Raw genomic sequence first — 18,664 nt, 5'->3', positions numbered from 1 at the left:
CGGGTTCCTTAAAAGCCATTTGTAAGTAAGTAAGGCAGACTATAGGCGAATCCAGAAATGCATATAGAGTGTTAGTTGGGAGGCCGGAGGGAAAAAGACCTTTAGGGAGGCCGAGACGTAGATGGGAAGATAATATTAAAATGGATTTGAGGGAGGTCTAATATGATGATAGAGACTGGATTAATCTTGCTCAGGATAGAGACCAATGGGGGCTTATGTGAGGGCGGCAATGAACCTCCGGGTTCCTTAAATGCCAGTAAGTAAGGCAGACTATGTATCCTGTATTCGGAGTTTCTTCTCATATTGCAGTTATATTTATCTTCCGAAAGTAATTCGGAAATATATCACTATCACCTTTAAAATCACTCATGATCGACTATTTTTTATTTTAACCTGCTCAGTCTCCATGCATTTTAACCTCAACCTCTGATTAAACCAGCAGTTCAGAATTTCCAGTTCCTACTCTTAATCGAGAACCAATTTCACTCATTCGAAACACGTTGGAACAGGAAACTGGGAGTTCAGAATAAGTTCAAGTCTTGTTGGAACTCACATTGGGATACTGCGCATGAACACACACTTCAGATTCGATTCTGAACCGTGCTGGAAGAAATATTGTCGCAGTTGATACAGCGTCGTTAAGTAACCTGTAAAAACAGTGAATCCCTATTATAGGTGCAACGCTTCTCGAATGTATAGGATGTTAAATATTCTACAGCAATTACTAGGGCCTATGGTAAAATTCTGGAATGTTTTCAGTTTTGAGGGATTATTCTATACAGGTTGATTCACGAGGAAAGATAAAAAATTAGGGATGTGAATTCTGAAATCATTCTGAATCAAAACGTTCCTATGAATATAGGTCCGTTTTCGAACGGTTACGCAGATATGGCTCCTTGATTTCACAAAAACTTCTGAGATTCCATTGTACTAATTCGCATTTAGAGACAGATAACGTACAAATTTAAAGTTCATATTTACGTATGCATACATACCTAATATTCTAGACGTCGGTGTCGATGTTTTCGCACATTTTGAAAGGTACCTCCTTCTGCTTCAATGCACTGTTGCGCTCGGACGTGAATCGCGCTCATCGCTCGGCAAAGTTGCACGTTGTTCTTTATGCCTCATCCGAAATACGGTCGATTAGCGCCTCTCTCGTTTCCCTGTTCCTTTGCCATACCAAGTCTTTCATCCAGCCTCATAGACAGTAAATACTCTTCGATATGGTACCCTTCTGTTCGGAAAGCGTCGTTCATGTTCAGCGACTGCACGCAAGGTACTTCCATCGCACAAATCATAAACATATATAATATTGGCATATTCTGTAGTCGAAAATTTATAAGACATCTTGAAAAACACAACTTAAGGGGGCACTCAACTATATTTTGGAACTTTTTTCCTATTTGACCAATCTTTTTCAAATTTGGAGAAAAAGTTTAATATACACATAGAAAGGAACTTGCAAAATCTCAGCTCATTAGATCCAATACTTTTCAAAATAAAAAATATATCAATTCTTAATCAATCATTAATTGAAATATCACTTTTAATTATCATTTTTTTTATTTTTTGGCTTTGTGTATTTGACTGTGACTTCTCAATGAATAGGGGAAGAATTCTGCATATTGATTTAGTTCTGTCACGTAAATTAGTGTAGAAATTTAATTATTCATTTCTATGACACTTTTCTCCAATTTTTAAGTTGAGTGTCCCCTTAACATTTCCGATAACTGTACCTGTATAACTAGTGTATTGTAGGTAGCCGACTGAACTGCTGTGAACTGATAAGTGATACCGTATTTATTGGGACATATGTAATGCCCCACCACCCGGTTTGTTTCTCTTATCTACATCTCTCACAATGCAGAGTCCAATGTTACGTCATTCATTGCGACTTTGACCTTGTCTCACGTCAGCAACATATAACGTCTGATTCACATTGGGGCGAGACGTTTTACCAAAAAAAATGGATCTAGCTCCGCCATCATTCTAAAACGGACCTATGTTCATATGAACTTTTTCACTCAAAATGGACTAAGATATCGTATCATTATTTTTTTACCTTTCCTCGTGAATCACCCTGTATACTTGTTAAATTTGTTTCTTCGTGTAAAGTCACTTTCCAAATTTTGTGAAAGTAATTTCAAGGGAATAGAGTGCAATAGATTTATTTCAACTATTTTTGGTAGTGCTTGAGGAATATGTTTGTGTTGCAGAGCTGAATCTGGCTCTGGAACGCAACTCGCTGGTGTCTGCAACTCTGTGGAACTATCGCGCCTCGCTCGCCGTGGATGGGAACCCTGATACCTGCAGCTTCACCCCTCGCACCTCCGAGCAGCGCTGGTGGCAGGTCGATCTGGGCACGGACCATCACGTAGGATCAGTGGCCATCATCATCAACAAAGGTAAGTCATATTGCAAATGATAAATAACGTTTTGTTTTATCGTTAAATATTTCCTACGAATTGAAACAAGTTCTAGCGTCAAATTTAATTTCCATATAACGAATTAGCTGAAAATACCTATTTACAATAGTAATATGCGTTACAAGAGCGGTATGTTGAAGTTTTCATGTTCGAGGAAAAGTTTGAAAAAGCGAAACGTAGTTGAGCTTTTTGAATTTCCGAGAATTGAAAGAAAACATACCACTCGTGTATCGTACATTATTTTGTGCGAAGATCGTTGATTACATACTTGAAAGAGGAATTTCTAATTAGTTGCAATGAAATCTCCATCTTGGTTTCTGCTCAATGACGGCAAATTTGGAAAACAAAAATATCTATCTTCAGCATTGTTGCTTTAACATTTTTTCTGTGCTTATTATACTCCAACAGGCCGTGATATACGTCTGTCATTTTTTCCCCCAGTCCATAAATGCGAACTTAAAACAAACGGTAAGGTTATGCAATGATTTATTTTTCATTTTAATATTTTAACAATATTATTTATATAACATATTGCAGTAATAACATCGGCATCTGGAATCTTGTTGATTTTTTCCTTAATGTTACTTGCATCACGGATGCAGTAACTTTAATGGAGTTGTAGAGTTTACTTAATTTTTGAAAATATTTAAAAGCAATAATTAACAGTGCAATTTAGGTGAAATTGCAGTGGTAAGTTTCCAATTTATAATTATTACTATATTGAACGTCTCTAAAAATAATATGTTAGAAGCCTAAAGCAGTAAAATCAATATGTCACTTAAGCGGTAAGAAGAGGGAAATTGTTATGTGTGTTAGGTTGGGAATACTGAATGTGGAATTTTAGACTTACCGCGGATTGGTTTTGTGCGGAAACCAAGCAAATACGCACGATCTCGCACAAATTGTTATTACTTGCCTCAAATATGTATTTAGTTTTGTCATATCAGTCATGTGTTTATACTCTTGATGTACTTAATTACAGCAATTTCGAGACATATTAGAAGGGGTTATTAGAATATGAAGCTTTCACGTATTGCAGTACTAATGAAACCACTAACCATAGAGTAACTAATAAATGCGGAAGCACTTACGCTATCGATCTAGCGCTGTCCACTGGTCAAAATAATCTAATAATAAAATCAATAATAGCTCTATTACAATTGTAACGTTTTACTCAGTATATTTCGTGAGAGCTTTGGTTCATGCGTGAACGAATGTCTTATGCATCGGTGGAGTTCCGATAATTTGTTACCAATGTCTGAAATGATAATTACTGCTACGTCGAACCTATGATCTAGGGGTAACGTGGCTGTCTAGTAAGTGAGAGTTTACGAGTGCAAGACTCTGCTCTTTTTTTCCCTTTCTTGTTTTTGTTTTGTTTTCTCTCTGTTTATAGAACAAGTGTTATAAATAAGATATATAAGGGACAAATTAGTTACGACATAAAAATCCTCTCTTAAGGTGGAAGGTACACTTTTCGCTAATTATAATTCTGTGGCCGGGAGGAAAAAGGTCTTAGGTAAAATTTTATACTTTTCAGGAGAGCAATAGAAAGATTTAAATTGGTGTCAATTATAGACTTGTTTAATTAAGAGGTATTTTTCTGAATATTATTTGTTTATACTTCCTCTAAAATAGGTAATGTTGCTCATTTAACAATTTTCTTGATTATTTCCAAAAATAGCCACACTTACGCCCTTTTAAGACTAGAATCCAAACTGAGTAGAAGGGATTATTTAAACATAAGACCTTTTTCAGGTCAAAATAAATGAGAAATATAAATTATTAGGAATTCAAAATGAGTCTTAAACAATTATAGAACTGTTTACCTGGTGCTTAAAGTTTTAAAAGGAACGGACATCAGTATGTGATAAAATGACTAAAATACAAGTTAAACCTTTTTAATAGGGAAGCATGGAAAGTAAACATGTGATGGTTTGTAAGGAATAAAGTATTAAATATTCTTAAGTCCTTTATTCTGTGTGTGCTCGATTCAAAAAGTAATTAGGACATTTGGTAACGCTCTATAAATCCAGTCAGGAGTCTTATTTGACTTTAACCGTTTTACCAGATTGTAGAGAATTGTTTCCGCTTTCAGAATATATAAAAATCTCATTTTCACAAAAAATTTACTTAAGACTTTTTTCCTCCCGACCACAGAATTTTACTGCTATTTCAACATTTTTTCCCTCAGAAATATTAAAAATTGGCGCACTTATTAAACACTGTCTGTACTTCACTAAGGAATGTTAATGCTTTTGGAAACCTAATAGTTCCTTTTTTATTGCAGTTCTCCCCAGAAAAAGGATGTAACATCAAATTGTTGAAACAGTCTGATTGATGTGAAAAAAAGTAATTTTGAAGCATTTATTTATAACAATAAATTATTGCTTTCAATAGATGAGTAAATATGTATCCTTGATTAGTCGAATGGTTATGTCAGTAAATATAGAACCCTGAAATTATTTTCCTTTCTCCTGTACCATGAATTATAGTTTGTTGTTACATTCTTATTCCTGGAAGGTCTACAATTATGAAAATTTGTGGAGTAATTAGTTTAGACGAACACTGTTTACATGATAACTCAAAACAACTTATATTTCAATGAAAATTTGCATCGATTTATAATTTTCCCCTGTAAACAATACTCTGAAACCTTACATGTAGAATGTATAGCTTCTTTAAAAATAATGTTACTCAATTTTTAAAAATAGTATGAAATCTATATGTCCCGCGCCGTGGCGTCGTGGTCTAATGCATCCTGCCTAGGACTCACGTTACGAAATGCGCGCTGGTTCGAATCCTAATGGGGGAAGAAATTTTCTCATGAAATTTCGGCCAGTGTATGTGACCGGTGCCCACCCAGCATCGTGATGCACTTGAGGAGCTACGACAGGTAGCGAAATCCGGTTACGCAAACCAGCTATGGCTGGGGGGCTCATCGTGCTAACCACATGATACCTCCATTCTGGTTTGATGGTCGTCCACCTCTGCTTCGGCATGTGGCCTTGAGGCCAACAGCCGGCTGGTCGGTCTTGGCCCTTCGTGGGCTGTAGCGCCACGGATTATTATGAAATATGTATAATTTTAAAATTAACTTTATATTCTACAATAAAGTTTAATTAAAATATCTTCATTACAATTTAAGTTATCGAGTAAACGCTCTCCGGCTGGATGAAATACTCTACAAATTTTCATCCTTACAAAAAATTATTAGATTTTCGAAAACATTATAATTGCTTAGAGATGTACAAATAGTGTTATTAAGCATGCCAATTTTTATTTTCCAATGACCTATAGATACTGAGGAAAAAAGATGAAATACAGTACAATTATACTAACGAAAAAGTACTTGCTCTCTTGATGGCTAAAAATACGAAAGATTTTCCTCGTGTGAACCAGGCGCTATCCGAAGCCGGACTTAGACAAATTTACGTTTAAGAAGATGGGTCATTTTTGTGCCTAAGACTGTAGCGTGTATTGTACAGTAGTGGCAAAAAAACCGGACCGACCCTTGTAGCTGATTTCAGAGCCTTGTTCACTTCAGAGCACGATAGACTGGTAACTAAGACTTTCGTGGTTCGAAACCTGCCTGGGAAGGAAACTTTACTTTGTTCCTTATTCAAATTTATTCCCAATACTTTTCCATTGCAACGATATTTTACTACTTAATTACTTACTGGCTTTTAAGGAACCCGGAGGTTCATTGCCGCCCTCACATAAGCCCGCCATTGGTCCCTATCCTGAGCAAGATTAATCCATTCTCTATCATCATATCCCACCTCCCTCAAATCCATTTTAATATTATCTTCCCATCTACGCCTCGGCCTCTCTAAAGGTCTTTTTCTCTCCGGTCTCCCAACTAACACTCTATATGCATTTCTGGATTCGCCCATACGTGCTACATGTCCTGCCCATCTCAAACGTCTGGATTTATTGTTCCTAATTATGTCAGGTGAAGAATACAATGCGTGCAGTTCTGTGTTGTGTAACTTTCTCCATTCTCCTGTAACTTCATCCCTCTTAGCCCCAGATATTATCCTAAGAACCTTATTCTCAAACACCCTTAACCTATGTTCCTCTCTCAAAGTGAGAGTCCAAGTTTCACAACCATAAAGAACAATCGGTAATCCAACTCTTTTATAAATTCTAACTTTCAGATTTTTTGACAGCAGACTGGATGATAAAAGCTTCTCAACCGAATAATAACAGGCATTTCCTTTATTTATTCTGTGTTTAATTTCCTCCAGAGTATCACTTATATTTGTTACTGTTGCTCCAAGATATTTGAACTTCTCCACCTCTTCAAAAGATAAATTTCCAATTTTTATATTTCCATTTCGTATAATATTCTCGTCACGAGACATAATCAAATACTTTGTGTTTTCGGGATTTACTCCAAACCTATCTCTTTACTTGCTTCCAGTGAAATTCCCGTGTTTTCTCTAATATGTTTGTGGATTTTCCATTAACTTATTATTCCCAGAACATGAATTTTACCAGCAATCGAAAAGTATTGGGAATAAATTTGAATAAGGAACAAAAAACGTTGCCTTCCCCGACAGGATTCGAACCACGAAAGTCTTAGTTACCAGTCTATTGTGCTCTGGATTAAACAAGGCTCTGAAATCAGCTACAAGGGTCGATCCGGTTTTTTTGCCACTACTGTACATTAAAATTATGTAAAATTGTGATCAAATTTATCAAAAAATAATTTTATATTACATCACTGTATTTATTTTGGAATTTATTCGTGAAATATGTGGTGTCATATTTGATCTCAAACAGAATCCACGTCACTAATAAAGAAAAGAAAGTAGTATGGGTTAATTCGTGAAGGTTGTGTATTTATTCAAAGCAATTTTTTATTATATGAATCAAATAAATTCTCATTCAGTTGAAGAAAAGAATACCACTGCGGGTAAAGAAGAAATAGATAAAGCAGTCAGTAACAATACCGACTGAACTTTCGAGTCATTTTTCCCGTGGGATAAAGAGACTGTCAGCAAAGCAGTTTACGGTCGCGGAGGTCGTCCGCTGTTACTTCACACAAGAATGACTCAATTCACGAGTTATGGAGCTGACGCTCTCTTGCACGGCGGCACTTGCCAACTTAGAGACGGAAATTGTAGCATATTAACGGTCTGAGAAGCGACCCGAGTGGGGAAGGGTCGCGTAGCATGTTGCACAATAAATCTATCGGATGTCATCCATCAAACCCGGGATAAAAACCTAGACATATAGCAAAGATGTCGCTCGACGATGAAAAAAGGGGAGAGAGGGAACTGAGCTAAAACGCCGAGAAGGAGAATGTCGGAGTACGTTACGGAGCAGGATGGCTGCCCAGGCTCAGCTGGTGGTGGAACCGTCGTATCCATTTCTGTGCGTTTCATGTCAAAGTCATATAAAGTTGCCTTCTATATTTTCATAATTTTTAAAGCTATGCACCAAGGAGAGCTGGAATTTATGTTTCATAATATCAGATAAGATACCAGTGTTATCTCTTGATTTATAAGTCGCAAATCTTGCAGCATAAAATTACTGTATACTTCATGTACGTACAGAAGGTTCACTTGCAATAAAGTTCTCTATCTACTACTTGTACAATTCCCCACAACTAAACTTTCATTTTCCGCTGCATTAAATTCATGGAAATGAACCAGTACACTCGTTCAGTTAGTCATCTGCAGATGGCCGTCTTATTAAATTTATATACATTATTTTCTGTTATTGAACTTTGGTTGTAGTTTAATATTGCTAAACGACATTTCATACAAGTTGAGAGGATGCGAAGGCATTTCTTTCCCCTTCTACTTGCCCAGAGTCCGTCAGTAACAGAACGGTAGCTGTTACCTCTTATACCTGCACCCCCCCCGCCCCAAGTTGTACACACAAGAAAATAAAATATTAAATAAAGTACATAAGTGAATATAAAATACAGTGACACAAGTTCGACAATTACATGTTTGTGTATATTTTAGTGTCATTCTTACAATATTTCCAACTAATAATTAAGAAATGTTAGTTTGTATTATAAAGTCAGGGGGGGGGGTACACAGTGCAGATTGTCCCGTTGTGTATGGTATAGAACAGCAACTAGTGGTGAAGAAAACATTTATCTTCTGCTCTCAGTAGCGTTTTAATGTGCCAGTTGATATAAATAGCAATAAAATGAAATATTAACGCTTAGTATAGGCTTTCGAAATATATATTACCGGTAAACATTTTCAATAATAAAATTTTGTCACTGTGCTGAAAGTCAATTAGTCGAACGTTAGTAAGATGGACAGTAGCAGCTTCCCCTTCACTGATGGTAGAGAGTGTGAGTAGAGGGGAAAGCCTATCAACCAAACTGAAATGGGGTTTACAGCTAAACATTCTTTTATCGAATGAAGTGTACTTGATTCGCCCAAACGTCCCAATCTAACCGGCGACGCGCAGAAGGTATAAGTTTAGGTGGTTCACAATAAACCGGGACGGAAACGACAACGAGAACGAGAACGGAAATAATGTTAAAATGTATTTAAATGTGAGCATTCATAATTAACTATTGTGAATGCTCACATTTAAATACCTTTTTTAACATTATTTCCGTTCTCGTTATAGTTTCCGTTCCCGGTTTATTGTGAACTGGCCTTTAGTTCTTTTAGTTTCATTATTCGCTGCCTTTAAGTGTACCATGGGGGACAGACTATATAGCACCGCATGGTAATGATTAATGAAGCAATGGTAAAATTTTGTAGATGACACAGAAAAATCACATGAAACCTTCCACACGTCACAGTTTTTCCTCACCATAAATTCAAGTTGGACCCGCAGGGGTTCGAAACCGGATCACCCACTTGTCTTTCGGCTAACGGTGTGCTTATCTCGCTAAACATTCATACACACTGAAATCAAGCTTTCCTCTTATACATTCGTTCTTCTATGAATCCGTCCATCCATCCACATGCATATACTTACAGGGACATCATTTTATTTTTACTAACATTTTTAATATTAACCTGTCAATACCTTTAGAGAACCGGAAACACCGCTTGCTCCCCCCTCCAAGACTGGAGTTCGATGATACTGGCGTAAAACACAAATCACTCTACTAGGTATAGGATGGAAGAAAAGTAGTTCATCCATTTACGTAAACTAGGAAATATCGCGATTTTGAGTTTGATAATTTTCATTAGGTTTTTCTTTAATCAAAGTACAGTACTGTATTAAGAATAAGTGTTTTTACTCACGAAGTGAGTTATCCATGCGAACGTATTCATTATGCAGTGTATACTGTCTACAGCACATTAGCGTAGAATATAGAGAAAGAAGTTAAGTTGAAAAATAATCATAATATGAATATTTAAACACAATTTTGAAAATGGTGGCCGTTCATTTCGATACAGGCTTCAGTTCATTTGTGCATATTATCGCACTATAGACTATTGCATCTAATTCCAATTGTTAGTTTCGTCCTTCGTACTAGTAACTCATGTTGAAATAATTCTGTACCTACTCTACGTACTGTGAATTCAATCTTCACTTCTGCCCGACCCGAAAATATAAAATTACTCAGACATGCTATCTACTGTCCGTCCAAGTGGTTATGCCGCAGGATTGTAGAAAGGGAGGAAATCACGTGACAGTTAATTACTTAACGAGGGCCTTTTATTTAAGTTAAATTAAACAGCTGTATAATATTACGTAAACGTCCAATTCCTAAGAGAAATTAATGTTTTCAGAAAAGAGCTAAGACAGCCCAGCTTTTACAGAGGGGCGAGCAGAAGCAGGTGGGGGAAATCGGGATGCGACGTAGGCAAACGGACAGTACCTGTGCGAAAATATGATTCAATATTGGAAGCTCTTTCGTCACTGGAAAACGCGAACATATTTCTGGAACGTACTATGCTCAGTAACTCAGTACTGCTTACTATCTGCGGTCTTGGTTCTGTGTGGAGTTGGAACTTCCTTAGTAGAAGGGGTGGGAATGAAGTACATTAAAAAACTCAGGTACAATAAAAATTGCAGTAAAAATAAAATGATGTCCCTGTAGAACCTACAAAGGAGGACTTGTTTTGGGTACAAAGCACGTACGGTCAGAAGACCTGTGCATTGGATTTTTTGAGAAAATTATGATAATATAAAATCTGTATGTATAATATTACTCAATAAATCCATCCATCTATGTATGTATGTATGTATTTATTTATTCACACTGCAAATGGGTATATACCCGGTGCCAGTGGTAACTAATTACAGTTAATAATGACAATTAATAATAAATTAATAATAATATTTAATACTAATATAATAACAAGAATAATAATAATAATAATAATAATAATAATAATAATAATAATAATAATAATAATAGGGAGTATCCTAAATTAAATGAGCCATTCAGAGCAAAAGTGGTGTAAGTTAAAATTGGGTAATAAGGTTTAATGTAAAAATCCTGTAAAATACAGCGCAAAGTAGCAGTTAATATGTCCTTCTTGCTATCCACTGACTACTAATAGTTTAAATAAATTAAATATTAATTACTACTTTGCGGTGTATTTTACACAATGTTTACTGTAATCCTTATTACCCATTTTTCACTTACACCACTTCTGCTCTGAGCGGCTCAAATGTAGCACGATCACTTAAAATAACATTTAAAGTAAATCTAATTTGTATCTTAACCCTAAGTTCGAACTAAAACCCACGAGTATGAAATGCTCATACATGCACAAGTACTTTTCAGCACTACACTCATTTCGCTGACAACTCGCTCACTGCACTGGAACTACGACACATTTCACTGATTCTATCTTGATTTCATTAACACTTCAAAAACATTTCACTGTTCAAATACTTTGCACTGTCACTAAAACTATAAAGCTTCACTGACAGAAACAAACTTGACTTACATATCACACTTCTTCACTGATACAACACTTCAATGACAAAATATCTATGTACACAGATACAGCAATTGTTGCGTTATTTTTCAACATATCCCCTACTAATTCTGAGACTTTTGTCATATCATGGGATCAATATTTGTAGCCCTGTGTCGTAGAAATCAGCCGCCTGGGATCGGAACCAGCGTTTGACAGCCGTCTGCACCTCTCTGTCGATCCAATATGACAAATGTCTCAATTACGGTGGGGGAATATGTTGAAAAATAGCTCGGCAATTGCTGTGTCTGTTCCAATAAACATTTCCAATGAAATTGTGTTTTCTTTCTGTTAACGGCCCCTGGCGAACTTATTTTTACTGCCCTCGTAATTGCTGTCGAGTGGCAAAAATTTCTATAAGCACTTCTTTTGATATTATTAACATGTTGAAAGAAAAAAAATAACTTTTTTACCTGCCTTCATCAGAATATTTGCTTTTCAGTCGTTTAACTACCTCCACATTCAACTATAGGGATATAAAATTAGAGCTGTGCTTACCTGAGGGATAATAGATCATCCCTAAGCAATTCTGACTAAATTGACATTTTGTGCACCCGTGATGGAATGCGTTACCGATTGTATTAACTGGTTACGCCAGCTCAACCACTCAACGAATTACTTTCTACTGTTCAAATATGTATACCAGCTATTTCAAAGATGGCATGGCCGTTCCATCCATTATCTGACTATACATTAATACATTCTTGTATAATTTCACAAGTGCATTGAATCTTGCATGTATTGATCCAGTCATTTATTCCATACGTCTTTTCTTGCCTACAATTATGCATTCGCTGACCAATTGATACAGGGTGATTCACGAGGAATTGCTACCACTTACGGAGATTATTTCTGAAGACATTCTGAGCAAAACATGTTATATAAATATAGGTCATATTCTCAGTATTTTCAGAGTTACACTAATTTGAATTTGTTTGTAAAATACCCTTTTAATTTACTTTTAAGTATAAAAGAATATTACAGAAAAAGAATGAACTGTTCATAAGTATAATTTATTCTATTGTATTTTTTTCTGAAGCTAAAAAAGTGCTGTTAATTTGTTAGATGATTTGTACATATTTCTTTCTTTTCTTAACCTCTTCAGTCCGGAATTTATATTTAAAAAATTAGAAAAGTCGGTCACATACTCATTCTGGGGTTCCAAAAAATCCCAAATCAAGTCTTCACAGAAAAACAAATTTTGGGGGCATTTTGACTCTCAGGGCCCAAAAGTTTAAACTTTAATTTATAATTCTACAGAAATGTTGCAAAAGTGATGCTCTTCATTTCTATCAAATTGATTTTTTTTTAATTTCAAAAGTGTCCAAGATACTGTAAAAAATTAAAAGAAAATGATGTATAACATAATATAAAACAGACCTGAAGAGGTTAACTAAAATTATATTATTCCTACACACTTACCACAACAATTGTCACAAATCACATAGGGCCGTATTCATAGACATTTTTAGCGCGGGCTTCCGGTGGATGATCAGCGTTTTTCGTATTCATAAACCAGTGTTAGCGATAGGATATGATTTGAATTCTGTACAAGTAACCAGTGGATAGCCGGGGCTAGCTTAGTACGCTCGTAGCGCGTGCTGCGAAATTGTCTATGAATAGCACCCATAACTTCTAGCAAGTGGATTCTTTACAGTTCAATTTTACGTCATAATCTAAGTCGTCAAGAGTTTACAAGAGTGGAATAATTTGTACGAATGTTATTGTGATAATTGCGCAAGAAAAATGAAATTTTGTAGTTAATATAAAAAAATCTATACGACGCAACTATGAATTCACAACACAAGTCCACACTTGTGGAGTTACTGTTAGAGCTTCTGGCCGCGAAACCAGATGGCCTGCGTTCGATTTGCGGTCGGGGCAAGTTATCTGGTTGAGGTTTTATCCGGGATTTTACCTCAACCCATTATGAGCAAATGCTGAGTAACTATCGGTGCTGGACTACGAAATCTTTCACCGGCATTATCTCCTTCATCTCATTCAGATGCTAAATAACCTAAGATGTTGAGAAAGCGTCGTAAAATAACATACATACATTCATGCATGCATACATGCATACATACATACATACATACATACTTACATACATACATACATACATACATACATACATACATACATACATACATACATACATACATACATACATACATACATACATACATACATACATACATACATACATACATACATACACAATTTTAGATTCAGAATGCTAAGTATTTAAATAAATAATACTTCTGAATAGTTCATTCCCTATCTATAATATCCTTTAACTCTTAAAACTAAAGAAAATTATTTTACAAATAAATTCAAACTAGTGTAACTCTGAATATATTGAGAATAGGACCCAGGTTTATAAGACAAATTTTGCTCAAAAGTCTTCGGAAATACGCTCCGTAAATGGCGGTAACTCCTCAGGAATCACCCTGTATATGCGTGTAATTCCATACAATTATTTGAATCTATTATTGTACCGTTCTAAAACTGTACGAAAAGTGTAGATGATGTCTACATGTGACATTCTTACCTCTTTATGTCGCAACTCTTCTTCGCTTAATTACAATTTCTGACGAAGAGCTTTGCAAAATTTAACTCAACTTCATTATCCCGAAAATGAGGGCAGTAATGAATTATTCACTACTTGACGTAACGACACTTTAGAATTACAGATGTAATTCAGCTAAAGGGAGATAACACAGACAAATTACGGTGCAAAATGTGTTAAACTCTTTATCTGTACCAGAGATATCAAGCTAGCAAAGTAATGCAACACATGACTACGAGGTAATGGAGGGTGTGAACGATATCAAATGTCAAAGAATATACTGATGGTAAAGCTTAAATAATTAAAGGGAAAGTAAAATAATATTTTTCCTGTAATTGTCGTGTACTTTTTTCTCAGAAAATGTACTTCTTGGGTATAACTTTCTTCGAAAATGTTAGTCATTACTTACTTTGCTCGACACATACGCTGAATCAGTCATTTGTTATACTATTGTGTATGGGTTTGTGTTGGGTTCAAGGTCATTGGCAATGATATTCACGTTCAGTCGAAAATAAAATAATTAGAGTATTATCTATCTTATAAACATGGTATTTTACAAATTACAAGTAAAATTATAAGACATAATTGAATTTCACTAGACATTTTGTTCAGTAGACATGATTCCTTACGGGTATGCGGGAGGCACAACAACAGACCACGTTGTACTGTTTTCTATTTCTTTAGACTACTAGATCGACGGAACATTTTAGGAGGCTGAACAGATTCCACTCAAATTTTAAATGTCAGCAGGTGATTGTGATATCCTTGAAAATATAATACGATAAATACTACTGTGTGTTCAGTTCAAAGTGTGTCGTGGCTCGCTGTGTGACGTCATGTGGCTAGCCGATGAGCCTAGATAATTCAATCTTCCTACACTTCCGCAGAGGCGTAATACCTATGTGCCAGAGAAGTTGCCTAGCAAGTACGGCGTTCATTCTGAAGAGTACTTACCGATACGTACATTAACTCCGTTAGTGGCAGGAATGTGAACTGTTTGGAAACACGTACTGGGGTGAATTTTTTTTCTTACTGTCGGGATATGGGGAAAGGGTTAAGATGATTACTTACGTACAGTATTTGTTGACAATAACTTCGACTGTCAACATGGACACGGAGCATTTGATTTGTGTTGTGGAATGTTGCCGTACGCAACCGATGATAACAAATACACTGCGTACGACTTGCCCGAGCAAAACACAGTTCGAAAGAGGTTATGGTAGCACACGGACCGTACAGACCATCTGTTGCTACGACGTTCAAGTTATACCGTACACGTTCTCAAGTTCAGATTGAACGCCTTGATTAATAGGCAACTTCTCTGACATAAAAGCTGAAACTCGTTTCAAATCGCTGACTCACAACGTGACGTCATGACACACTTTGAAATGAACACCCAGTATAATAATGTTACCAAATTTATCACATAGTTTAGTGTAGCAGAATATGACTTTTATTGTGATAGCTGGTAAATTGACAAATTTTATACTGCTTATAATATTATATATGTTCGGCTCGTATAAATTTCTAAAAGAAGAGTGGAGATAGTTTTATTATTTCTGCTGTTGGAAGCGTGTCCTTTATTTTATACTGTAAACAGCATAACTTCATCATTATCTCACATCTATGCAGTTCCTCTATTTTGGGATGTATTATGTTTTGAAAGTCTCACAAGTTGTACTTCGTGATGAAACAGTCATTGTTTTAGGGTTACAACCGAAAATCGCCGGTTCAAATCCTGTCGAGGACGATGTATTTTGAAGAACGTTACATTTGCATGGATTTCTGCGAGGGAAAGTAAAGATGAGGTTCTCGCGGTCTAGATTTACGACACGAAAAAGAATCCTGTTCCTCGTAGAGGATTATATTATTTTTTACTATTTCAGAGCAACTTATAAATTTGGACTTAGCACTATTGGTCAATGATAATGACATGAATAATATTAGTACCATGCAATACCAAACGCTTCATAGAAATCCTGCGGAAAGCTTCTAATAAAATATATTTTGCAATAGGTGAATGTATTGTAGAAGATTTGTGGAGAAAAAATCGGCTGTAAATGAGCTTTTCCTGTCACATAAATCACTTATTTCCTTCGCCATTCTTAATTCTGTGGTGTTCGGGTAGATGGGTATGTCATTTTTTTGTCCAGGTGGAATTTTGTTCCCCAGATGAGCACACGAGTTAAATTATACAGGGACATCATTTTATTTTTACTAACATTTCTAATATTAACCTGGCTATACCTTTGGCTTAAAGGCTGTGAACCGGAAACACCGTTTGCTACATCTTCCACGACTGGAGTTCGATGATACTGGCGTAAGATACAAACAAATCACTTTACTAGGTATGGGAGGGATGAAAAGTAGTTCATCCATTTACGTAAAGTAGGAAATATAGCGATTTTGAGTTTGATAATTTTCATTAGGTTTTTCTTTAATCAAAATACAGTAAAGTATTAACAATAAGTGTTTTTACTCTCGAACTGAGCTTTCCATGCGAACATATTCATATGCAGTGCATATTATACTGTCTACAGCACATTAGCGTACAATATAGAGAATGAAGTTAAATTGAAAAATAATCATAATATGGATATTTAAACACATTTTTGAAAATGGTGGCCGTTCATTTCGATACAGGCTTTAGTTCTAATGTGCATATTATCGCACTATAGACTACTGCATCTAATTCCAATTACCAGTTTCGTCCTTCGTACTAGTAACTCATATTGAAATAATTGTGTACCTAATCTATAAAAGAGTACCTTACGTACTGTAAATTCAATCTTCGTTTCTGCCCGATCCGAAAAGCTAAAATTATTCAGACATGCTATTTACTCTCCGTCCAAGTGGTTTTGTCGCAGGGTCGTAGAAAGGGGGAAAATCACGTGACAGTTAATTACTTAACGAGGTCCCTTTATTTAAGTTATTTTAAACAATTGTATGGGTATAATATTACGTAGACGTCCGATTCCTAACAGAAATTAATGTTTTCAGAAAAGAGCTAAGACAGCCCAGCCACAAAGGGATGGGCAGAAGTTGGTGGGAGAAACCGGGATACGGCATAGGCAAACGGTCGACAGTATCTGTGCGAGAATATGATTCAGTATTGAAAGCGAACATATTTCTGGAACGTACTATACTCACTAACTCAGTACTGTTTGTGTTTACTATGACCGTAAGGCGACTTTGACTGTATACGCTTGGTTCTGTGTGAAGAACGGTTGGGAGTTTACTAGTAGAGGGGGTGGGAGTGAAGTACATTCAAAAACTCAGGTACAATAAAAATTGAAGTAAAAATAAAATGATGTCCCTGTACAAGTGGGTGTGCAAAAATCAAAGAATACTAGCAGTTGATGTATTTTATTTGTGTAGATAATTATTTGTAGTAAGGGTTCCAAGTTTAATTTTCATTTATCTCCGAACTCATTTTAATGACTTATCTCCATTTACCCAAACACCACAGAATTCACCGTTGCTATACTTCACACGAGTCATTGTCTATTGATATCCTTCCTAGTTAGGGACGAAGGCAGTGCATTCATAACCTCATATCCTATCTGCCTCTTATGCCTTTTATTTGTGACGTCACCACCGCTACGCAGAATTCTTATTAACGCTTGTATTTTTAGACTGAAATTTCCAGTCTTCATTTTCATGTTTGGAAACAGTTCCTGCAAAAGACACAATCTTAGCTCTCTTTATATTATTTTTCAACTTGAAATCACGCCTCGATCTCTGCAAACTTTTCCCATCAGCCTGTCACGTTTCGTTGTACTTTATCCCGTTCATATTCGAAAGTTACAATTACGTCTTGGAAAGTTTTCAATTGACTTTCGTCGCATGCCGTCGCTTACGGTTTGTGGTTAGGAAATAAACGTAAAGGAATTAGTGTTCCGTATGTTGCTGTGCTTTGTCTCTGGTGCAGCTTTCTCGAAGTTCGATGCCCGACAGGTTCTATGTTATTCCTTGTTGATTGAGACACTGACAAGACAATAATTTTCTAGTAGGAAACTACAGTTCCTCTGGCAGCTACTATTCCAATTTGATATGATATTTATTTGTCAGTCAACATTCAATTCAGAGTTATGGTGCACCTTCACATTTCTGCTTTTCGATCCACCATTCCTTTAATACAGTGATATCAAAGCAAGTGCATTTTTTTTTACCTTGACGTCGTGCGTGGGCATCAAGCGCTAAGTATGGAAAGAGGAAGGGTTGTGTATATGAATAAGCAGCCTGTTGAATTAAGAAAACAGTGATGCACGAACTTCAGACGGAGCGTGAAATTTTATGCCGTTATTTTTATATGCCTTCTTTCTGTTTAATATTATCTATACTGTTTGTAAAACAAAAGTACTAATAGCCTGCATATTATTATTTGTATATATGCGTAGTTATTATATATATAGATTTAATCTAAATAATGTAATTCTTTTCAGGGGATTTTTCTTTCAGATATGTCAAACAAAAAGGTTTAATACAATTTTGTTCGTTTTTGCTTCTTTTTCGAGATAATTTTTTTTAAACGACACATTTCATGGCGTGTTTGGAAAAGCAACTGATTTAATTCCCAATATGCACAGTCAATTTAAGAGAGCACCGTGTTATGGTAAAAATGATTGCAAGAATTTTAGTTTTGCCCTTTAAATGTGCAGAAATGTGGTCATAATAAGTGTAGCTTTTCGTTCTGAAATAGTATATTACGAGAGAAATTTGGGAAGTGCTTCTTATAA

At 35.8% G+C, this 18,664-nt stretch overlaps 1 protein-coding gene across 1 annotated transcript in view; it reads left to right on the top strand.

The window, feature by feature from the left end:
• Positions 1–18,664, top strand: part of LOC138707726 (uncharacterized) — a 576,458-nt gene that overhangs the window by 346,469 nt on the left and 211,325 nt on the right. Inside the window, exon 3 of the mRNA XM_069837592.1 lies at positions 2,220–2,408. Within this exon, the coding sequence (XP_069693693.1) occupies positions 2,220–2,408 (189 nt within the window). The remainder of the gene's footprint in view (positions 1–2,219; positions 2,409–18,664) is intronic.

This window comes from Periplaneta americana, chromosome 10 (assembly GCF_040183065.1).
Source record: "Periplaneta americana isolate PAMFEO1 chromosome 10, P.americana_PAMFEO1_priV1, whole genome shotgun sequence".
NCBI lineage: Eukaryota > Metazoa > Arthropoda > Insecta > Blattodea > Blattidae > Periplaneta > Periplaneta americana.
The sequence above is the reverse complement of the archived record's forward strand: the minus strand, read 5'-3'. Positions and strand labels throughout refer to the sequence as shown.